This window comes from Scylla paramamosain, chromosome 6 (genome assembly GCF_035594125.1).
Source record: "Scylla paramamosain isolate STU-SP2022 chromosome 6, ASM3559412v1, whole genome shotgun sequence".
Lineage (NCBI taxonomy): Eukaryota > Metazoa > Arthropoda > Malacostraca > Decapoda > Portunidae > Scylla > Scylla paramamosain.
In genome coordinates, this window is record NC_087156.1 from 21,614,143 (window position 1) to 21,638,099 (window position 23,957).

The following is a 23,957-nucleotide window of genomic DNA, read 5'->3' on the forward strand; positions in this document are numbered from 1 at the left end:
CATTGTGTAGACTACATACCAGTTCAAGAAGTCTGACTTGGATGGAAAATATAATAACTGTAATGTTTAATGCCTTCATTTGCTATAAGGTGACACAGAGAGAAGTGTATGAAATATTTTTATTCAAATCACCTGTGCACAGAACAGACATACATAAGACAAAGCACTGCAGCCTGCTCACTGCATCGCTGCCCTGTGGCTTGAGAGTTATCACACTGTTAGGCTGAGTATTTCACACTCACTTAACCTGCTTAATATCTAAGTAACAAATATATTAATTAGGAGTGTCTGACCCAGTAACCTCATGTGAGAGGTCCTGCTGGACCTTTTATTGCATCACTATACTAATACAACTTCCTTATATTTCCTTACATGGGGTTGTGCAACATTATGACAGAGGTACTACAGTGTAAGGTTCTCTCTCTCTCTCTCTCTCTCTCTCTCTCTCTCTCTCTCTCTCTCTCTCTCTCTTTCAAGGAAAGTATTGTGCATGAATGGAGATAATTAGATTCTATCACATAAAACCAAGTACAATACACAAGAAAAATAATTTACCAATACAACAATACTACATGTGATAAATAATGAAAAGTTACAAAATGCACATGACATTATAACAACTACTTCTACAAAACATAATACACACACACACACACACACACACACACACACTAAATTCTTTGGTCAAAAAATTAAACAAAACATTAGTACTGTATAGCATGTGTCTATACAATTGTAAGACTGACCATGATCACAAATTATTGCCACCTAAAGTATTGAAGGAATATCTGTGTAGTCAAAATAACACTTAATTACTTGCAGCCTATGATCAAATTGTCCAGGCACTTACAGTAACTAAGAAAAGTGGAACTTACTCTATCATAAAGATTGTAGGATAAGTTTACTGAACAATAATATGCAATAAAAAGATACAGGAGACAAAATCTAATAAAAATTCAAATGTAACTAATAGAAAATCTGAATAAATTACTTTCTCTTGATTTTACTATTTCCTCTTCTTTTCCTTTGTGAGACCATCCTGCACTCCTAAAGTGTTTACTTGCTCTGGTCAGTGTTCTGTTCATCTTAGGGATACAAAAATCATCCCTCTGCAGGGCAAGTTTTTTTTTTCATACTTCTTCAATTTGAACTCCAAGAGAGGAGCATCAAGACACCTTGGTAAATACATTTATCCAATCCTTTTTTTTTTTTACTACTACAATTATCATTTTAAACAACTGAAGACAGTATATGTTTTACCCATGAAAATCTTTTTGTTGCCCTTGCCCAGTTTCTTATTCATTTAGTATAAAAATGAAGTGGTGTGTGTGTGTGTGTGTGTGTGTGTGTGTGTGTGTGTGTGTGTGTGTGTGTGTGTGTGTGTGTGTGTGTGTGTGTGTGTGTGTGTGTGTGTGTGTGTGTGTGTGTACATTAGTGTATATTAGGCATAACTGGTTTGCAATACCAGGGAATCGGGAAGGAGAGCATGTTGCAACACTGTCGGAACAAGGAATCAGTGGTGCTGTGTTGCCAAAGGTCAAGAGAGTTGTCATGCTACACACAAAAAGACAGATTCATTAGGTGATCATATGGCTTGAAAATGGTAATATATATATATATATATATATATATATATATATATATATATATATATATATATATATATATATATATATATATATATATATATATATATATATATATATCTTTTTAGTACAAGTTAAAAATGGTAATCAGGGGCATTAGTGGAAAAGTTTTTAAATTGTATAATGTAAGCTGCTCAGCTGTACTGCATTGATTAGTTTACACTGTATTTCCGTAAGGATTTTTATATTTTTGAGTAACTGTGTACTCGTATATGTAAATTCAAGCATTCAGATAGTTACCAGCGATACAGTCTTTCACCTGCATCACTTTATACTTTTTATATATATAATAAATCTTGATTTTCTTAAATTTTACATACTAGTGCTTCCTTCCTTGACACCCTTTTTTCTAGTTGTTATTTAATTCTGTGGTTAGTTATAGAAGATCAGAAAACTCATTCTGTTTTAGTATCATACATGGCTTGCAACTGGTTACACAAATTTTTCTTCCTCTCCATATGAGCTTGATAAGATATCCATACTTAAGCAAAGTTCCTCAACACTTCATAATGAAACTGTTATACTGGGTTTCATAAAACCAGTATACTGTGGTCAATGGCTAAATTACATTTTTTTTTTAAGGCAGTCTTTTGTTTTCTAATTAACCTGAACTAATTTCATGCTTGATAAAGCAAATTCAATGTAAAACATCATCAAATAATTTGAGGATTATTTTTGCTAGTGCTGCCACCTGATATTTTACTGGACAGCCTGAACATCACCCTTTAATCCATCCAGTATCCTTTAAAATCAAAACCAAAGTTCATTATGTGTTATAGCTAATCTGGGTTCCAATACAGAACAGTAAGTTTGATGGAAAGTAACAGAGATGTGTAACTGTACAGGATCAGTGGGTGAGCCACTTCTGTGTGGGAAGAAGTGTTCAGCTGCATTTGAAATAGTGGGGGTAAGAAATAGGTTTGTATCTAACTGTAGATTAAATACGTTTGAAGTATTTATCTTATTGATATACATTCTATTGTACATATGCCCCTCATACATAACTGTGCCATCATGTCAAATGGAGGGCTGGACTGGAGCAAGTAAATGTGGACCCATTGAAAAGCACATGAAAAAATGCAACAATTATGTTACATTAAAAATTATTAGGTAACTGAGAAAATTCTGACCCTAAGTAAATAATGTATTTGTGTACATGGTGGTTGTAAAGATAAGCATAATTTATATTTCTGGACCTTTGAAGCATTTATTACAACTTCAAATGGCAACCACATTGTCATGTCTTGGTCCCATTTGCCAATGCAATGAGAGTGAGATCTGGCAGCTAGGAAAGACATAACAGATGACTTTCAAACAGACAGATATGGATAGACATAGATGTGAATATCTGTTACAGTTAAAGAAGTGTGCAACAACTGACTCATAAATAACTTTATCTCACCTCTACAGTCTACATGCATAAAGTTTTTACAAATGTTTCTGGAAGTTATATGATTTCCTCATCTCACTCTTTTCTTCCATATTTCTTTACATCAGTCTATTAGACAACAATAATAACAGTACAACACTAGTCTTTGCTTGTCACCCTCTTTCATGTCACATTATTTTTACACATTATAAATTAGGAAGAATTCAGCTCAATACATTCAGAAACATTCCACTTAACAATGGAATTTGACTTCGAACTTCCATTTTATTCTTTAAATTATTTAAAAAAAATAAGATTTTCTCACACACTCTTATTGTAAAAATTTCTTAAACATTGCATAACAACCTGAATATCATCATTTTCAGTAATCCTTTTAAATTGTTGCTATACTTTGCACTCACTATTATAGTGGAGCAGTGATTAAATCTAAAGTCCACTCATAAGTATTGACGTGACTATGTACATGCAATATGACAATTTGTTTAATGGAGGAAATACTTTCATTCATCATTAGTATTAATGATGAATAAAAAGCACGACATAACAACCTGATACCAGAGTGGTTACAACATCTGGAGCAGAACTGAAAGGTTTATGGTTCAATTTCCAAGCTAGGTTTTTACTATTTTGTTGACTTCCTTTCACATTGATGCACCAATTTGCCCATTGAAGAATGGGTAAAGATATCAATCAAAAAGTTATGACCATACAATATTGGTCAACAGTCCCCCTTTTGTATTCCAATATTTACATTAGTATTTCTACAGGATTGAGCAAAGCTTGCAATATTCCATTTTTATAACCAAATTATCCTGTTTTCTTAAGATTTGCATTCATATATTGTTTGCACACACCACTTCCTCTGGCTATGTACTCTGCTAATCTATTGTGCCATGTGGAAAACTGTACTTCTGCAAATCCTTATTCACTCATCTCTTGTTAAGTCAGTGTTTGTGTGTGTCTATTGGCCTAGTCTTTGTATGTTTTTTTGTGCATGCCTACTTGACAGATAAGGCCAAAACTAAGCTGTGCTTTGCCACAGGAGTGATAAACAAATAACATTAGCAACACCAAATAAAACAAATTGAAATACAATAAAAAGGTAAAAATTATACATAAATAAATAAGTAAATAAAAAAATATGCACTTGGTGGGGGCATAGTACTCCACTTAGTGATCATACTCATTCGTTGAGGTTTTCACAAACAAGCCTCCATGCAAATACTTCCTATTCCTTATATCTCTCAGCAGGATTACTCATCAGTTGCTTCACCCATAAGCCTTTCTGGTATCCTTTAGGTTCTCCCTAGTCAGAACTGTTGCCAAATGGCTATAAGTACAACCTAGTGAGGAGACATGCCATATCCCAGTTATGTCAGATTTGGTGATCAAAGAACTGTGTAGGTCTCAAGCCTTCATTCAGTCTAGGAGCAAATTTAAAATGGACACTTTTGTCAGTCCTGTGATATTTCATGTTACTGAATTCTTTACAGTGACATCAGTTTAACTCTACATTTAGTGACCAAATTTCACAGCAACAGAGCTAACGAAAGAGTTCATGTGAGATGAACAATTCCAATTTTGTTCAAAATGTAACTTTTCCACTGGCAGTAACATTACATTCAATCTTTTCATTTCGTACAGTATAAAATTCTACATTTGTTAATGCCTAGTTGAATACTTCAATACCTTTTCACATTTATAATTACTAAATTCATAAGTACACCAATGATTAACACTGTCACCTTAAAATGGAGTAAAGTTAAAACTCTGTATCACACTCCACAGTTGGTTACATGTCCAGGGCAACATGTAATGCGATATGTTTCAACTAAAGCTTATGTAATACATAAATAATTTGACAGACTATTTATGCAGACAAATACAATGAGACATCTAACCTATTTAGTGACAAAATATCTGCTATAAAAATTATGAGTGCTCTGTTCCACTTCTCTAAATCTCCAACTTCCACTTGTGTGCAAAAAACATTTCTAAGATTTGCTATCATTGTGAAAGACAGTAAAATTCTACACTGAATGTTATTAGTAAACTATTCTGTAAATTATGTACATTTTAATCAATGAAGAGGTCACAGCATCATGAAAATTATCCCCACTGGAAACAAGCCACATATTGCAATAATCCTGTGAACTTTCTCTTAGTTGCCATAGCGTTTAGGTATAAAAACCAAAGGATGCTGGCAGTAAACTATTATTTACTTCATGTCTCCCATTTATATCTATTTATAAATATAATGCCTTTAAGTTGTACACTTTTGATGACAATATAATGGCAATTTCATATTTAAATGAAGTACTTAGTTTGTTTATTTTCTTTACTTGTGGTTATTCACCATCGAGAAATGAGCCTTCAATGTTCATTTCTCGGAGGGCTTTCCAGCCTGTAACTACCAGGAATAGAAAACTTTTGATCAACCCTATACTATGTACAAGAACCATGTCTTTGAATAACTGCCTTTAACTCTACAAACCATGGCATACATAAAGCCCTTCTTGTCATCCCTTAAATAGTAAATATCAAGCCAATTTAGTCTCATAATTTTATGGTAATTCATTCATGATGATTTTATAATGGTGTTTATAAATTAGTGTTTTCCTTTTTTATACTCTGGCCTGTTTACCATTCATGTTGTGGCATAGATCATTTCTAGTCTCTGATAATAGGCATCCACAGATAGAAACAGTGGGCCAAAATTATTGGCCTTCAGTACTTAGACAGGCCAGGATTCCTGGCTCTGTACTTCTCCTGTAAGGTCAAAGCTCCATGACTTATGTCTTGTGCCCATCATCTGCTAAATGTACAGGGACTACAGAATGAATGGTGAAGAGCCCATACTGTTTCTCCCCACCCTTAGCTTTGATTCCAGATGCACTCTAGTGAGAGTTGAGCACACAAACCCCATGCCACCAGGCCTCTACATTTTAATATTAAGAATGATAATAATAATAATAATATCAATAATAATAATAAATACAAGAATAAGAAAATAAAATTGTCATTTATTATCATTATTTTGCACAGTGTATGCAAAAGATTTCTGTTATCGTGACCAACTATATGTTTGTCTCTCATATGTGCTTTGCAATATATTGCATGGCTAAAAAAGGAATACCATGACAATAATTGATTTAAACTCCTTAAATATGTGTTATTAGCAACACATCAGGACAAGACATTTTTCATTTATTGAATAATTAAACTTTAGTACATTCAACGTACTTTGTACATTAATTCTTTTCATGAAATTATCTTATGATCCAAACCTGAGCTGGGTTATGGCCATTCACACAGAGGGAAGACGACCATTGATGGCAGCCATGAAAACCTTGCGGAGTTTGCTGCGCCGCCTCTTGGGTCTGTGTCTGGAGCGGTACCAGTAACACACCATAAGCACCACCATCACTATGGACAGGATGGCAAATGCTGGGGTCCTCTCAGTGGGATAGGCAAGGGTGCTCAGACTGCTACCTGTGGAAGGCAGTAGCTTTGTGTTATTTGCATTCAGGAAAATGTCACTAGCACCACATAAATATATACTGATTTTTTCCTCTGCTGAAGTTAATATTATTGTCTCATATCAGTTAGTCTATCCATCACTTGATCTTCAATAATTCATACATTACTTACATGTGTATTTCTAATAAGTACTTTCAAACATTTATATTGTTGAATTATTTTCCTTTCACATTCACATTCATTTTATTACTCAATCACATCAACCCACTGCATTCAATTTCATGAAATCTTTCCATGAAATACAATTTCAATAATTCTTCTGCACAACACCTTGACCTATATGTCATGGTGAAAGAATTTACATTATTCAAGTTTCCCAGAAATACCAGTATGTCTAATTCCTGATAATTATGTATGAATATTCTTTGGGAAATCAAAACCTATCAAGGTTCATGTAGCTATTAATCAAAGTAAATACTAAATGAATGGAATGAAAACTAATGCAATGCACTGAGAAAGGATATAAATTACATATGAACTGCAGTATAATAATGGATTACATTTCCTAAAAAAAAATTGTTTGTAAAGAGAATAATATCCATTAATGAAATATATCAAAATCAACCTAATATATTCTACATTTTTTTTATTGATAAGTGACAATTTTGCATTTTTATATCAGAAAAAAGACAAAATTATTTTCCTTGTTACTACTTCGCATAGCTCAAGAATTCTCAGAGCAGAAATTTATTGTTCCATGAAATGCCTTTGATATTTCTCTCCCAAGAATTTATCCTAAAGAAAAGTGAAATAATACAGGCAACATTTTAAAGCTTTGATAATGAGAGGGATGAAGAAGCTAATTCGTAATTATAAGCCAGTATAGTGACCAAAACAGGAATGAGAATTACAAGTGTTAAGTCATGCTGCTGTGGGAAAGGGTGAGGCATATCATTACTAATTCCTTTGGGGAAATTCTCAGGGACACTATCTAACGGGGAGACAGACAGATTGACAATCTACAGCATTAGTTTTCTGAACTATTTTTTGTTCTGAGGATAAACTTTGCAAATTTCTGGTAAGAAACAAGCACAATATTATTTGAGCTGGTTTTCATCATAATGAATTTCCCATAATTGTTGGTCTTTACCAATGAAACTTCTTCATTTGATATGCTAACTCACCTTTCATAATCAAGACATCATGTTTCTTAGTAATAACAAAAATCCCACCAGCGTCGTGCTACAAACTGGTATGAATGGCACCATCATCACTTTCTGTAACACACATTACAAAGAATGTTGGAAGGACATCAGATGATGCATTCAGTCATCAATACTATACGAGACATTGAAACTGGAAAGTCGCTTCATAAGTTCGTGTCAGTATATTCTCTATGTTCAATAAAAGAGATCTGCAGGAATTCTTATGTAATTCAAACCATTTATATAGGCACTTTCTCAGCCAAAAGGCCAGACAACACAGAAAGACGACGATGGTAACTTTCATCACTACTAGATCCTCATTCATTGGTTGAGTTATTATGGCTACCACAATCTATTAGTAGTTTTCATTTATTTATTTATTTTTTTTTTATATGTGAACTTCAATTACTTATTCACAGGTTTATTTTGCAGACAATGGATCTTCCCTCTATCCTTCCCACATGTACACTGTGTATGCTTCTGTCATACTTCTACTCCATACTGTTCACTACAGTGCATGACATGCATTCATGGGTGGCCTTGATATACCCCATGAGTGTTGTCACACTGCTGTTAGGGACAGGTTACTGAAAAGTCACCAATGAAATACCTGGAATAATGTTAACCTTGATAGTGTGTAAGCATAGTCATTTGGGTTGTCAACCACCATCTGTTATAGTGGAATCTTTTAAAATATTTTTCATTTCCAAGCAACAGGCATAAATTAAAGATCAAAAGCAAAATTTTGTCTTACACTATATACAATACTGAAATAATAAGCTAGAGACAGAATGTCATGTTAAGGCTACTAAGATGTAGAATAATAGTTTTTAAATGCTAAAACACTAACACTAGTAAATACAACAGTAATCATAATATGAAGACAGTATAAGACACACTGTGAAGGTGAATCATTCCAGATTACCAACAAAGACCAGAGCAGTGCTGTAATATAAAAACTGAATGTAGCTAAAACAAAAAAAAAACAAAAAAATCAGCACAGCATGCAATGAAAAACAAGCACAAGCTTAATCTTCTAACAAATGGGGGTGCAACAGTGAGTGTACCAAATGATAGACATGTGATACATGTGCCACAAGAATTCCCACTTGTAAATCAAATAAAACCATAAAAGAATTGTTTTTAACCTAATCTGGTTACTTACAAAGCTCCTCCCCAGTGTAATCTCTTTACTCACAACATACATAGCCAATTTCTTGGATGGAAGCATTTCAACCTTGTCCCAAAGCTTAGGGAAACTTCCATCTCCCACTAAACCCACAGACAAAATTTAAAAAGGATTTCTTCAAAGACTGAGGCATCAAAAATTATATCAATACCAGCGTGCAAGACCAGTTAATGATGTGGGATGGATCGAGTTGTGCATGTGTCGGCAGTAGTCACAGCCATAACCAGTCAAATGGAGATACACCAGTAAGAGTACTTCATTCTTGAGTCACAGATTTTATGAGGGAAAGAAAATTTCTTTAAAATCTCTCTCCAGAGAATTATTCTCACCAACATACTTATCACATAGTGATTAATCACTCAAAAGTTGCCTTGCATTAGGTCATTCCTGTTAATTCAGAAGCTACAAATGTCATAAGAATGAAAGATTAGAAAATGCCAAGTGAATGAAAAATCAGAAAGAAAAATTAATACCTGTATTTGAAGAGCCAGCAACTATATCCCCCTGGTTGCTTCCATGGCCATCCAGAGGCAGAGGCTGAACATCAACAGGAGCTACCTTGACTGCTGCCACAATTTCAGGTTGGGAGAGCAGCTTTAGGCCCACATGGATATTCAGGCTGGGGATAGATAAATTATCTTCTCAGAGCTCAATTTTAAAGTTTTGATATATCTATAGCTGTCTCTTTTTTCTAGTGCATGACTTACTAGCTGTAACAGTTAGATCAAACTTACTTTTTGTTAGAAACATTTAGAGGCTGTGGTATGACAGGCACCAAGATGGGACACTCTGGCAGGGGCCGCATCTGCTCCATCCCCAGGGTGTGCTCTACAACCTGGGACACAATTCACAGTGATATATAACTCCACATACTGTATAGCAAGAAAATCAACAATTACTCATCTTTTTTGTACATCTCTTATAAGAGCTGAATTATTAATGTCACATATTGCTTATTAATTATTATTATATGTGACATTATCAATTATTATTATATGTGACATTATTAATGTCACATATTGTAATCTAGGCAATTTATTTCACCTAAGAGCTCAGACAAGTCTTTATCATACAGTGTAGTCATTCTAGTACACAATAATATTGACTATGCATTATTATTATTCAGCTTTATTAATTTTAGTAAGAGATAAAGACACTGATATAGTCCTTTAATTGTAGCTTACTTAAAAGTTAAAGAAATTACAGAAATAATCATGCATTTAATTCCTTGATTTTTCAGTTATGCATAATGAAAACATACAAACATAACTATAAGGTTATCTAAAATTCAAATAAGAGAGATACAAACCTTTGAATGTTTGTGTAAATTACTGTTTTCCATTTTGGTGGGCAAGTCTGTTGTTGGTGGAATTGGAGCCCCAGCACTGGAGCTGAAAACACCAGCTAGGTGGCCTGTGGTGGTGTACTCCAGGAGGGCATCCAGCATCCAGAAGCAGTCCTTCTGGAGGTGACTGTTGTCTAGGCAGTTAGAGTCTCCGTACACCACCAAGCGTCCCAGACTCTGACTCTTGTCAGCATTGTCAGCAACACTGTTACTTTCTGTCTGCAGCAGCCCCAAGATGGGTACATCTGTTGGCACAAAGAAAACACCATGAAGGGCTGAAATACAGTGTTCACAAAAATAAACAAATAAATAAATAATATATATATATATATATATATATATATATATATATATATATATATATATATATATATATATATATATATATATATATATATATATATATATATATATATATATAATATCTTAGCCTTATCAGAAGTTTAGTAGACTGATCATTTCATTCAATTAGTTTTTTTTTTTTTTTTATGTAGGAAGGACACTGGCCAAGGGCAACAAAAATCTAATAAAAAAAAATGCCCACTGAAATGCCAGTCCCATAAAAGGGTCAAAGCAGCGGTCAAAAATTGGTGGATAAGTGTCTTGAAACCTCCCTCTTGAAGGAATTCAAGTCATAGGAAGGTGGAAATACAGAAGCAGGCAGGGAGTTACAGAGTTTACCAGAGAAAGGGATGAATGATTGAGAATACTGGTTAACTCTTGCGTTAGAGAGGTGGACAGAATAGGGGTGAGAGAAAGAAGAAAGTCTTGTGCAGCGGGGCTGTGGGAGGAGGGGAGGCATGCAGTTAGCAAGATCAGAGGAGCAGTTAGCATGAAAATAGCAGTAGAAGACAGCTAGATATGCAACACTGCGGCGGTGAGAAAGAGGCTGAAGACAGTCAGTTAGAGGAGAGGAGTTGATGAGACAAAAAGCTTTTGATTCCACCCTGTCTAGAAGAGCAGTATGAGTGGAACCCCCCAGACATGTGAAGCATACTCCATACATGGACGGATAAGGCCTTGTACAGAGTTAGCAGCTGGGGGGTTGAGAAAAACTGGCAGAGACATCTCAAAACACCTAACTTCATAGAAGCTGTTTTAGCTAGAGATGAGATGTGAAGTTACCAGTTCAGATTATAAGTAAAGGACAGACCAAGGATGTTCAGTGTAGAAGAGGGGGACAGTTGAGTGTCATTGAAGAAGAGGGGATAGTTGTCTGGAAGGTTGTGTCAAGTTGATAGATGGAGGAATTGAGTTTTTGAGGCATTGAACAATACCAAGTTTGCTCTGCTCCAATCAGAAATTTTAGAAAGATCAGAAGTCAGGCGTTCTGTGGCTTCCCTGCGTGACATGTTTATCTCCTGAAGGGTTGGACGTCTATGAAAAGACGTGGAAAAGTGCAGGGTGGTATCATCAGCGTAGGAGTGGATAGGACAAGAAGTTTGGTTTAGAAGATCATTAATGAATAATAAGAAGAGAGTGGGTGACAGGACAGAACCCTGAGGAACACCACTGTTAATAGATTTAGGAGAAGAACAGTGACCGTCTACCACACCAGCAATAGAACGGTCAGAAAGGAAACTTGAGATGAAGTTACAGAGAGAAGGATAGAAACCATAGGAGGGTAGTTTGGAAATCAAAGCTTTGTGCCAGACTCTATCAAAAGCTTTTGATATGTCCAAGGCAACAGCAAAAGTTTCACCAAAATCTCTAAAAGAGGATGACCAAGACTCAGTAAGGAAAGCCAGAAGATCACCAGTAGAGCGGCCTTGACGGAATCCATACTGGCGATCAGATAGAAGGTTGTGAAGTGATAGATGTTTAAGAATCTTTCTGTTGAGGATAGATTCAAAAATTTTAGATAGGCAGGAAATTAAAGCAATAGGATGGTAGTTTGAGGGATTAGAACGGTCACCTTTTTTAGGAACAGGTTGAATGTAGGCAAACTTCCAGCAAGAAGGAAAGGTAGATGTTGACAGACAGAGCTGAAAGAGTTTGACTAGGCAAGGTGCAAGCACGGAGGCACAGTTTCAGAGAACAATAGGAGGGACCCCATCAAGTCCATAAGCCTTCCGAAGGTTTAGGCCAGCAAGGGCATGGAAAACATCATTGCGAAGAATTTTAATAGGTGGCACGAAGTAGTCAGAGGGTGGAAGAGAGGGAGGAACAAGCCCAGAATCGTCCAAGGTAGAGTTTTTAGCAAAGGTTTGAACAAAGAGTTCAGCTTTAGAAATAGATGTGATAGCAGTGGTGCCATCTGGTTGAAATAGAGGAGGGAAAGAAGAAGAAGCAAAGTTATTGGAGATATTTTTGGCTAGATGCCAGAAATCACGAGGGAAGTTAGATCTTGAAAGGTTTTGACATTTTCTGTTAATGAAGAAGTTTTTGGCTAGTTGGAGAACAGACTTGGCATGGTTCCAGGCAGAAATATAAAGTGCATGAGATTCTGGTGATGGAAGGCTTAAGTACCTTTTATGGGACACCTCTCTATCATGTATAGCACGAGAACAAGCTGTGTTAAACCAAGGTTTAGAAGGTTTAGGACGAGAAAAAGAGTGAGGAATGTATGCCTCCATGCCAGACACTATCATCTCTGTTATGCGCTCAGCACACAAAGACGGGTCTCTGACACGGAAGCAGTAGTCATTCCAAGGAAAATCAGCAAAATACCTCCTCAGGTCCCCCCAACTAGCAGAGGCAAAATGCCAGAGGCACCTTTGCTTAGGGGGATCCTGAGGAGGGATTGGAGTGATAGGACAAGATAAAGATACGAGATTGTGATCGGAGGAGCCCAACAGAGAAGAAAGGGTGACAGCATAAGCAGGATTAGAGGTCAGGTAAAGGTCAAGAATGTTGGGCGTATCTCCAAGACGGTCAGGAATACGAGTAGGGTGTTGCACCAATTGCTCTAGGTCATGGAGGATAGCAAAGTTGTAGGCTAGTTCACCAGGATGGTCAGTGAAGGGAGAGGAAAGCCAAAGCTGGTGGTGAACATTGAAGTCTCCAAGAATGGAGATCTCTGCAAAAGGGAAGAGGGTCAGAATGTCAGAATGTGCTCCACTTTGGAAGTTAAGTAGTCAAAGAATTTCTTATAGTCAGAGGAGTTAGGTGAGAGGTATACAGCACAGATAAATTTAGTATGAGAGTGACTCTGTAGTCATAGCCAGATGGTGAAAAACTCGGAAGATTCAAGAGCGTGGGCACGAGAGCAGGCTAAGTCATTGCGCCCATAAACACAGCATCCAGCTTTGGATCAAAAATGAGGATAGAGAAAGTAGGAGGGAACAGAAAAGGGGCTACTGTCAGTTGCCTCAGACACCTGAGTTTCAGTGAGGAAAAGAAGATGAGGTTTAGAAGAGGAGAGGTGGTGTTCTACAGGTTGAAATTAGATCTTAGACCGCGAATGTTGCAGAAGTTAATGAAAAAAAAGTTGAGGGGGGTGTCAAGACACTTAGGGTCGTCGGCAGAAAGGCAGTTCAACCTGGGGACATTTATGGTCCCCTCTCCAGATGGGGACTCCGAGGCTGGTGTAGGAGTCGCCATGATGATTTTGAAATTTTTGAGTGAAGGGTGTGTGTGTGTTATTAGGTGCTTGTAGTTTTGTGTGAAGGAAGAGAGTTGTCTTTAGAGGGCAAGCTGTGACTGCCCCCTTGTGTTGTGAGACACAAAGGGAAATGTTCAGTGAGGTCACAGCTGGGTTTAATGATAAGTTCACAGCACCCCCTGAACAGTGCTTTAGACCTCACTGGGAGTAATTATCATTTTGGCAGGTGTCTACTGCCTCCTCCTCTGTTAACAAAGAGTATCATAGATTACAGCATACCTTGAACACTCTCATTCTCAGCCTCCAACATCTCCTTGGCATGATCGTTCAGGGTTTTACGCACCACTATACCATCCCGAGGGAACTGTGCCAATGAAGTTCCAGTGGCATAGTACATGTCCCTGTCTCCCAGAGTGAAGTCTCCCTCATAAACTCCATCACTGAGGGCCACACCCCAGAAACCAAGCAGGTAGTTAAGGGCAGGGATGTTACTGCCCCCCGTTACTGGCATCCAGAGTTGCCTGACGGAAAAATTAGCATTAGGATACATTATAGAAAAAATAATCAAAATTTTTGTGACAGAAATACATCAGCCAATCAGAGGGAAAGAGCATCACCCAATGACACTGTTAACATATTCATGTGTCCTTTGATGGCAAAACTACTGCCTCAAAGTAGGTGATATCAGAAAATATGTTTTCCTAGTTTAAGAATCTTTATGTACTTGTATTTCTTTCACAGCAATTAAATTTCCATATGTACTTCTTAAAAATAACAAAGCTACTTACTTTGTGTTTTCATCATAGAACTTCACTTTCTTCATAACATTGACATTATACCAGTCAGCAAACACAATGATGGACAAGCCTTTTTCGACATCTTGTCGTAACTTTGTCACCTCTTCAGGAAAATACTCCTCTTCAGGGTCAACAATCATCAGAGTTCCATACTTGCTAGCATCAAAACAAGTGAAAGGAGATCCCAGTACTTCAATGTAATATCCACTGTTCCGTAAATGCTGGTACATGTCCTTGAAGTTTGTATGTATGTGGTCTGCATTCCAGTCCAATGGGTCATTGTTCATGCGCAAGTTGTCCCTTGGGAAGTAGCCTGGAGGATAACGCAGGTTGTGGAACTGATCCCACAGCACACGTTTGTGTCTCGGTGGTGTAGGAATCATTTTGGCCTTGACAGGTAACTTCACATGAGAAATTCTTGGTTGGGTTTCACCTTCTTCAGGGGGAGATTCCACAGTAATAGAGATATGTCCTCGTGCATAACCCTCCCAGTCCTTACCACTCTCAGCCACAGTGATCCATACAGCAAGATGGCCTGACCATGGCCACAAGACCTGGAAAACCGGTGTTGGATTATTGTTGTTATGTTGCCAACAGAATTCTGTTGTTGCCTGAAGTTGGCCAAAGGCATAGGATTTATTTCACAAAAGAGCTTAACAACAATTAAGGATCATATTAAATATATGTTTAATCTAAAGCTACAACCAGACATAACCACTTTTTTGCTTCTATTTTGGGGACTGAACAAATGAACAAAAATTTAGAAGATAAGAACTGAGTGTATGATGTTATTTTGTCTGCTTCCCATTTCTTCTTCTCATTTGATAAATCCAATGTGAACCCCTTACAGTTTCAGATTAAGTGCTTAGTGAATGTATAACCAATAATATATAGCCCTAAAATTAACTGCTTTGCTCATAATTTAGAAGAATTACTGAGAAAATTTGCACTGTTGTATTACAAATGATTGCAGCTTTGATAAGAACCCATCCTGAAGCATAAAGAAGCTACTGTACCTCTGAATAAGTGAATGCCATTTCAAGATGCTGTCCAAACTGAGGAGTGTATGGGTGCCAGACAGGCTTTTCAACTATGCGTCCAGATACACCCATGCCGTTGAGGATTGTGACATTAACAATGAGAGGCATGGCACCATAGTAAAGAGGTTGAGTGCAATATGGCCACATGTACTGGCACTCAGTGAGATCTATGTAACTAGGACTCAGGGAAGCTTGAGGTTTATATTTTGAAAGCACCTGGTATGCCTTTACCAAGTCCAGCTTGCCATGACCCTGTTCAAACATATTTACTCCTGGCAGTCTTCGTGCTGAGGCCATCAAGGCCTGTTTCATGCTGGCTGGGTTGATGATGCCTCCTCGGTGAAGAACACCACTGAAAAAAATATTCACATACTTTTACATCAAACTAAATAATTTACCTCAGTTTAAATATTTAATCAAAATACATTCTGCTATTCTGGATCTACTTTATACTAAAGTAGAGGAATATTACATATTAATAACATCAAATTTTTAAAAAGAAAACATCAGATAAATTTTTATCAAACTGACTTTAAGACAAAATAACTACAGTATTAGATTTTCAAAGTTTATTAATAATTTTGTTCTTCCAAGTTTCATAATATACAATAATATTCTAATATTTAGAAGTCACAATTATGAAGTAACTGTACAGAAAAGTTGTAATGTTTGTTACAATATAATGTAACAATATTGTAACAAACAACCACAAGAGGTGCAGCATCAAATACCTGGCCAAAAGAGTGACAGCTCCAGCAACAACTGGAGAGGCGACTGAAGTGCCTGAGAGTTGTCGACACTTGCCCTCCATACTTGATCCCTGCACCAGGGACCCATATGTCACAATGTCAGGTTTGACACGGCCATATCTGTTAAGACAAAGTTGTGTAAAGTATAAGATTTTCAGGACTGAGCCATACTTCATTTATACAATCACACTAAGGTTTCATACCTCAGGCATAAAGGGAGGGGCATTGCATACACTGTAGTGGATGTGGGTAACTCACCCCTGAGGCAATTCCCAAGTTGTCATGCCTCTAGAGGAAAAGCGGGCAATCTGATCTTCAAAATTTATGCCGCCTACACCAATAACATCCATCTGGTCTGCTGGATTGTTCAAAGTTCTGAAACCAGTCCATTTATAGTGAGATATTGGATGATGTTCAATCTCAATTAATGAATCACAAAGTTACTTCTGAAATTACATCTCTTGAGTAGACATTCTGCAACCCTCTTGCAGTCATCTATAATATCTCAACATGCCACAAAAAATCTGAGGTACTGATGGTGAAATATACAAACCCATAGAGTGGCCCATCATTGCCAATGGCAGACACCATGATGACTCTGTTTGCTGTCAGTTCCCATACTTTGTCAACAAAGGGATGATCCATAAAATCAGGTCCTCCAATACTTAGGTTCAACACATCCACCTTCTTTAGAATTGCATAGTTGAAAGCATCTAGGAACCAGGATGTGTAGGACACCTGCAGGAAGCAAATAGTTCTTCAGCAATACAAATAAAAATTTGTTAACATTTCATTAAGTATAAGTTTTAACTAAAATTAAGTCTATATCAAAAGGAAAATCATGTTTTTGTTAAACATGAAATCAACAATCTTGTAGCTAAAATATGCAGCAGTTTTCCAGTAAAGGTACCAGAACATTTATCCAGCTTCCAGAAGGGCAGTATTAGTCAAAAAGTGGTCATCTTTAAGGCTAACTGGTTTTGAGTCTGAAAGATTTTGCAGTAGCTTACTACTCAGCCACTTTGTTTCAGTTTTTCATTGCATACATGTCACATGTTAATTTCAATATGATGACTGTTGCATATACTTATCTACATCTACATTTATGTGATTTCTGTCACTATTCAGTGAGTTTACCTTGTTTCAGTTATCCAGCTTCAAGTGGAAGTTGGTTAGTATATAGATATATAGATAATGTCTACATCCATAAAATTTTTAAAGAATCAAATTATATATGTATCCTTTAGTTCTTAGCTTCCCATATAAACCATTCAGTATTTGTACTTATGCACTCCCATACTGCTCCAACTCACCTGGTTATTGGTGAATACTCTGTAAATATGCAGTTCAGCATCAGGAGCAAATCCTAAGCAGGTCTTCCCACTGGAGGCTATTACTCCAGCCACAAAGGTGCCATGTCCTAGGCCATCATCAAGAGTTTTTTCATTTGTCCAGTTTGTTCGTTCTTTGATGCGCTTGAAATGGGGATGGGATTTAGAGAGGCCAGTGTCAAACACAGCCACTTTAACTCCAGTACCTAAACAAGAAAGATGCAACCATTTTAATGCTTGAAAGTCAGCATAATGTTGGCATACATGATACATGATGATACATGATCATTTCAGTCTACTTTGTTCAGGGAAAGGGCACTCCAGTTTCTAAGCTGAAAAACACATTTTATAGTAACAAAGGCAATTTCATGAATATGGACATCCAGCTTCCTTCACCTGTAATGCCCATGCTCCACAGTACATCTGCCTGCAGAGTGGTTGTTATCTGCCTAGGGATGGCACGTAAAAGACGGCGGCTGGAGTGTCTGCCGGTGGTCTGCCAAAATGCTGTGCCCTGGAAAAAGTTTCCCTTACTCATTTGCTGATACAAATTATATCTAATTATTTGGTAAATCAGATTTAGATAATTGTAAGTAATCATCAAACATATCTCTCGGAATTTATTGATTTATCTATAATACAGCACATGTTGAAAAGATGGTCAACTCACGAGTGTTAGTGAAGATCGCCGCAGTGGTCTAGAGGCCGGCCAGGTGCCATCCTCTGTCTCCCCTTCCTTACATTTATCTCCACTGCAAGGCTCACCATCACCTGTGCCTTTGGTGCCTGTTTTGTCTGCAGTAGCCTCAGAAAAGATATGGTCATATTCCATGTCATCACCATGCACCTCCTGTGTGTCAGTTAACTCCTCCTCAGAGTTTAAGGAAGTTTCATCGCCTAAGGTAATTCTGTCTGAATCAGTTACATTGAAAATCATACCAGGATAACCTTCAGTTTCAGAAACATTAGCAAATATATTCTCTTCCCACTGGTCCAGATCTGTATCTTCAGTGTCATTGACAAAGTGTAGGTGGCGAATCACCATGCGCTGGGAAGTTACTCTTTTCACTGCAGGATGGTCCTTCAGTGCATCTAGGCCCACATTTTTGTGATGTTCTTGAATCTGTGAACGTAATTAGTTGTTAGTAAAAAATGTTGCAATCAATACTTTCTGATTTTTATAGCTAATTCTGGTTTTCTTTGTTCTCTGCCACTTTAAACAGTGTCTATGTAGTGCATCCCAAAAGTCTATGTACTGCTCCTCCTTCTGTGTGTGTGTGTGTGTGTGTGTGTGTGTGTGTGTGTGTGAGTAAATTTTGCTGACAATGTTGTATTTCTCAACATAGTGATAAAAAAAATAAATAAATAAATAAATACCAATAACAAAATGCAACTCACCTGAACCACATCAAAGTCACTTGGGTAGTCACTGGCAGGATTGTTGCGGGGCACCACTTCCCACCGCACCACATTGGACTCATTCAAGGCTGCCTCTATGAAACGTTCACGAGCCTCTTGTCTGTAGTATCCCTTAAAGGCCACTATGTATTCTACAGACAAATATCAGGGATCAGAGAGTGTGGTGAAATTAGGAAATCTTAGAATGATCTTGTAATGCACTCATTTCAGAATTCATCACACACTAGTCATCTAAAGTTGTACATTTACTAAACTGAAAAATAAAAGTCCTCTAAAGTTGTGCATTTATTGAACTGGAAAATACAAATGACACATTGACATTTTGGAAGATAGCTCATACATCCAGCATGTCACAGAAAAGAACTACTTACCATTTTCCACAATACTGGAAGAATACTGGATCTTCACATGTACTCCTTTCTCTTTTCCACATGGCATTTTTGTAGATTTTGATCCACCACCATTGGGATCATTGTGCTCTTCTTGTAAAATATTTACAGGATCTGGTGTTGTCAAGCTACTCAGTCTTCTAGCATTAAACATTACATTATCATCACCATATGTGGCATCACTGTCACTGTTCAGTGCTCCTTGTGTTGTTCTGCTCAATAAACACACCACAATCAACACAAACACAAAACTTCCTCTCCAATCTGGCCTCCAGTAAAATATATTTTTCAGATTATACCCACTGTTTAATTGTCTAGTTCTGGTTTTTATCACTTGTGAATTACAATAACACTTGGGCTTTCTTCCCTCCACTTCAGGGTTTTTGATCACTTGCATATCTAAATGATACGGGAAATCACCACCAGTAACTCCTTTATCTTCGTCTCTGATGACCTCTTTTCTATCATATGGAAGAATCCTTTCATTGTGGAAAACTGCCTCTGTATTTGAAGCCACGGTCCCTTTTCTACTAGACTCTGTTTTCTTCCATCGAAAATTTGGCTTCATTGTCTTATGTTTGCAGTCTAACTTTTCAAGTGATCTGAAAAAATATATAAATAAATATATTTGATTTATGGAAACATGCAACAATGTTTTAATCTGAAGTTTTATATTAGCATGGTATGGTCCTTGCCATCACAAGTGAAAGTCTTATCTTTGCATGATTTTAGTTTTATAATTTCACATCCAGTACTTTGTGCACCATCTTCAGATAAATATTAGTGATGTGGTTTCAAACCAAAGGTAGAAGAGACATATAAATGTGATGAATGTTGTCATGCCCAATGGAAGTTTATTAGTTCTAAAATTTGTTTAGTTCATACATATCACTGAAACTTATACTGGAAAGTAATATGGCAATGGAAGAATTAATTTAATTAAAAACTGATGCATGATGCAACAATAACTACGACAGGGTACTTTAAATTCTGATACTCTTGGTATGCCACAGTAGACTGATCTCTATATCAAAACTACCAGTTGGTCACTTGCAAACAAAATCTGTAGCTGCTTGTAGTAGTGAAAGTTGAAATGCCCAATCCTTAGGTAAATCCTTTAGTTTGACCTGATTAGGCAATTTTGTCATGCTCTGCCTTTGAGCATCTCCAGAACCACAAAGAAATTTATGTGAAGCTAGAATAAACTGGCAGTGAGAGGTTTTTGGTGGGAAATGAACTTCTCATGGATATATGACATCTTTACCAATCAGGCGAGAATAATCTATGTAAACCTGAGTGGAGTTTGGTCAGACTATTCACTCACTGTACACAATATGACACACTAAAAGGCCAGCAAAGACTACAACAATCTTTACACTAAACTTAAAACCTTAACCGATACTGGCACCAGACTAAGGACCCATATCCTAGGTGTGCCTCACTTGGATGTGCTGCACACCAAAACGAGTTACAACCTAAGTTTAAACACATCAACTGAATTACTTGTGTCACCTCAAGTGTTTAGCGCCTTATTTCAAAATTACTTACCAGTTTTTCTTATAAATGGTACACTATACACCAATTATTCATTGAGCATGTGGGTATGCATGTACTTATTGACTGCATGGATGAGTATGGCTTCTGCTAGGCCGTCAAGTTGGCAAAGAAGTTTTGGACACTGGAGCCTCACCAGGTGAAAGAACCCGGAGAGAAAACTTGATAGGTTGGGCAGTAATGCAAGCTAACCTAATACAATTTTCCAAGGAAGGCCATCAGCGATAATCTCAAGACCCACTTAATGTGTTGGTGACGCAATCCAATGTACTACGTCGTATGATATACCTGGTGGTTGGCACTTCATTGGGTGGGGTTAGGGAAAGGCAGCAGCTGGGAGTGGTGGCCGAGGATGCTCCGTGTGTTGCGAGCTGATCTCCCCACACAGACGTCCAATGTTTTCATCACAGCGGATACAGACTCGAGACTCCTGCAAGACTGACTGTAATATTTAACTCAAAAACAGTGTTAGATTTTTTTACAATATACATTGAAGTGTATTAAATGGGTTGGGATTCTATTTGAGTGGTAATATTGTGGCGTCTATAACAAGGCGTGAGGGAGAACGGGTCGGCGGAGTCAACAACCCGAGGCAGCAGGTGGGACTCCTTCAGCCAGCCATTATAATTACTGTTATCTTAAGGCGGACTTCATCCCTCTAACTTTTTCCCTTGCCTAGCCTCCTCCTTTGCTCTTTTCTTTCCCCTCTTTTAATTTTCCTCTTCTCAGTCGTTTTGATTATTTGTATGTGTATATGACACCTTTTCTCAAGAACTCTAGTGGATGGCTGCGACACATCCATTTATTCATGTCCTGGCATGCTCATATCATCTAATTTTCATCAAATTTCTTTCTCATATACACTCCAGTATTGTGTTCCCTCACTTTGAAAGTTGCCCATTTCCGCCAACATCTATTATATTGTCTACTATCTCATTGCTTTACCTATCTTCTGTTCTCCTTTTCTTCCCCATATTCCTACCATTATAATTCCCGTTCATCCTTTATTTATGCCTACATTTTTATATTTTGTTCTTAGTTCTTCCTTTATGTATATCTTGATTCATCAACATTCACTCAACACCGTTAGTTGTGTCGAATGATCACTCAAGCTCCAAGTTTCGGCGAGTGGATAACTCAGTTTCCTCTTTTATCAAAATCACTCAGTCGTGACATGCACCTCAGTTTTATATATATATATATATATATATATATATATATATATATATATATATATATATATATATATATATATATATATATATATATATATATATATTCCTCCATAGTGCAGCCCGTTTTAAATGTAAGTAATTCTCGAATATCTTTTACTACCTTGAAGAAAATATGTTCGATGTTTACAAAAAGAACTTTATGCGTGCTCTCTCTCTCTCTCTCTCTCTCTCTCTCTCTCTCTCTCTCTCTCTCTTTCTCTCTCTCTCTCTCTCTCAATAAGTTGTCATATTTCATAGGCAGTGAATAAAATCGTTTATCCAGTTGTTGACTTACTCACGGGGACTGTCAATTTAGTTATGTTGTACAGGTTCAGAGAGAGAGAGAGAGAGAGAGAGAGAGTCTAAAACTGCTATACTGTTATCAGAAGCAAGTTTTCTCCCACTTCAGTGAATTCGCTACAACTACACTTTATATCAGAAAATGAGTCGCAAGAGTCAAAGTAAATGAACTATAACGTTATAGTTTGCTTACTTTAGCTGGCGTTGCTTGAAAACATTATTTTAAAAGTGCACTAGTTAACTGTTAGTAGTATTATCTCTTATAGACTAATACATGGGCCCGGCGATAATATGATAAAACTTAGATATAACTTCTTTTCACGAAAACTCTTATGGCCGAAATGAAATGATAAATATTAGAACAGTTTGCCCTCAATGGTGCAGACGAAAGTTTTCTGTAGTGGCTGGCTGCTGGTGCATCATTTTAAAGCCTCTGCAGTATCAGCTGACGCGGCACGGGAACCTCTCTCTCTCTCTCTCTCTCTCTCTCTCTCTCTCTCTCTCTCTCTCTCTCTCTCTCTCTCTCTCTCTCTCTCTCTCTCTCTCTCATATCGTGCTTGTGGAAAGAAGAGCATGGGAATTTCTGTATTTAGTGTTCGGCATTTTCTGACATGCATGATTCTCTCTCTCTCTCTCTCTCTCTCTCTCTCTCTCTCTCTCTCTCTCTCTCTCTCTCTCTCTCTCTCTCTCTCTCTCTCTCTCTCTCTCTCTATATATATATATATATATATATATATATATATATATATATATATATATATATATATATATGAATGGAGACACATTTTCCATATAAATTGTAATTAACTTGCAAGGTTCAAACAAAAAGTGTGCGGTATATATATGTATATACTTATCTCTTAATCTATATTATTACCTATATTAAAAATGTAGTTATAATAAGTCTTGAAGTATAATAATTATGTGTTTAGTTGCACATCTCTTTTTTTTTCATGTAGTGTTATGTAGGTAGGTACGTGTATCCATTAAGTATTATGCGTGTATTCACACAAAAAAAAAAAAAAAGACAGGTGTGGATGGAAGCACTGAACACACCTCCACACCACGCACCTTTAAGCCCGCACGTCCATACCCTGAACTGTTTTTTTTTTTTTCCTCTCTCTCTCTCTCTCTCTCTCTCTCTCTCTCTCTCTCTCTCTCTCTCTCTCTCTCTCTCTCTCTCTCTCTCTCTCTTTCTTTTAATATTCGTATAGTAGGCATGTATTGTTTTAAAATAATAAATCTTATAGATGAGTGATGATGAACAATACCATTCACCGCCAATAACAACGTGCTAGTACATTATATCATAGGTGTGTGTGTGTGTGTAGGTAGACAGGTATCTCTCATACTATGTTTGTCAGG

General features: G+C 37.0%; 1 protein-coding gene across 3 annotated transcripts; it reads right to left on the minus strand.

Annotated features, from left to right (window-relative positions):
• Window positions 1-416: 416 nt before the first annotated feature.
• LOC135101394 (membrane-bound transcription factor site-1 protease-like) lies at window positions 417-21,648 on the minus strand. 3 transcript variants are annotated; one of them, XR_010269254.1, is made up of 17 exons: window positions 21,367-21,648; window positions 19,507-20,126; window positions 19,115-19,266; window positions 18,387-18,839; window positions 18,113-18,230; window positions 17,699-17,922; window positions 16,939-17,123; window positions 16,644-16,760; window positions 16,368-16,505; window positions 15,613-15,988; window positions 14,588-15,150; window positions 14,079-14,320; window positions 10,220-10,500; window positions 9,645-9,745; window positions 9,384-9,529; window positions 7,701-7,793; window positions 6,393-6,528 (listed from the first exon to the last, which is right to left on the minus strand). XR_010269254.1 is itself a non-coding variant. In XM_064005318.1 (16 exons), exons 2-16 carry the CDS (start codon window positions 20,090-20,092, stop codon window positions 6,344-6,346), a joined length of 3,867 nt encoding a protein of 1,288 aa, XP_063861388.1. In that variant the 5' UTR covers window positions 20,093-20,126; window positions 21,367-21,647; the 3' UTR covers window positions 417-6,343. The 3 variants fall into 3 exon arrangements, 2 of the variants coding, with proteins under 2 accessions (XP_063861388.1, XP_063861391.1); XM_064005318.1 differs by lacking the exon at window positions 7,701-7,793 and having other exon boundaries at window positions 417-6,528; window positions 21,367-21,647; XM_064005321.1 differs by lacking the exons at window positions 6,393-6,528; window positions 7,701-7,793 and adding an exon at window positions 7,822-9,171.
• Window positions 21,649-23,957: the final 2,309 nt, after the last annotated feature.

Excerpts from the sequence above, each read along its gene's own strand:
- LOC135101394 (XM_064005318.1), bottom strand. The coding sequence starts at position 20,092 with ATGAAGCCAAATTTTCGATGGAAGAAAACAGAGTCTAGTAGAAAAGGG. Across the intron at positions 17,124-17,698 it reads GAGTATTCACCAATAACCAG|GTGTCCTACACATCCTGGTT; the intron begins GTGAGTTGGAGC and ends TGCTTCCTGCAG. Across the intron at positions 15,151-15,612 it reads TGGCATTCACTTATTCAGAG|GTCTTGTGGCCATGGTCAGG; the intron begins GTACAGTAGCTT and ends CCGGTTTTCCAG.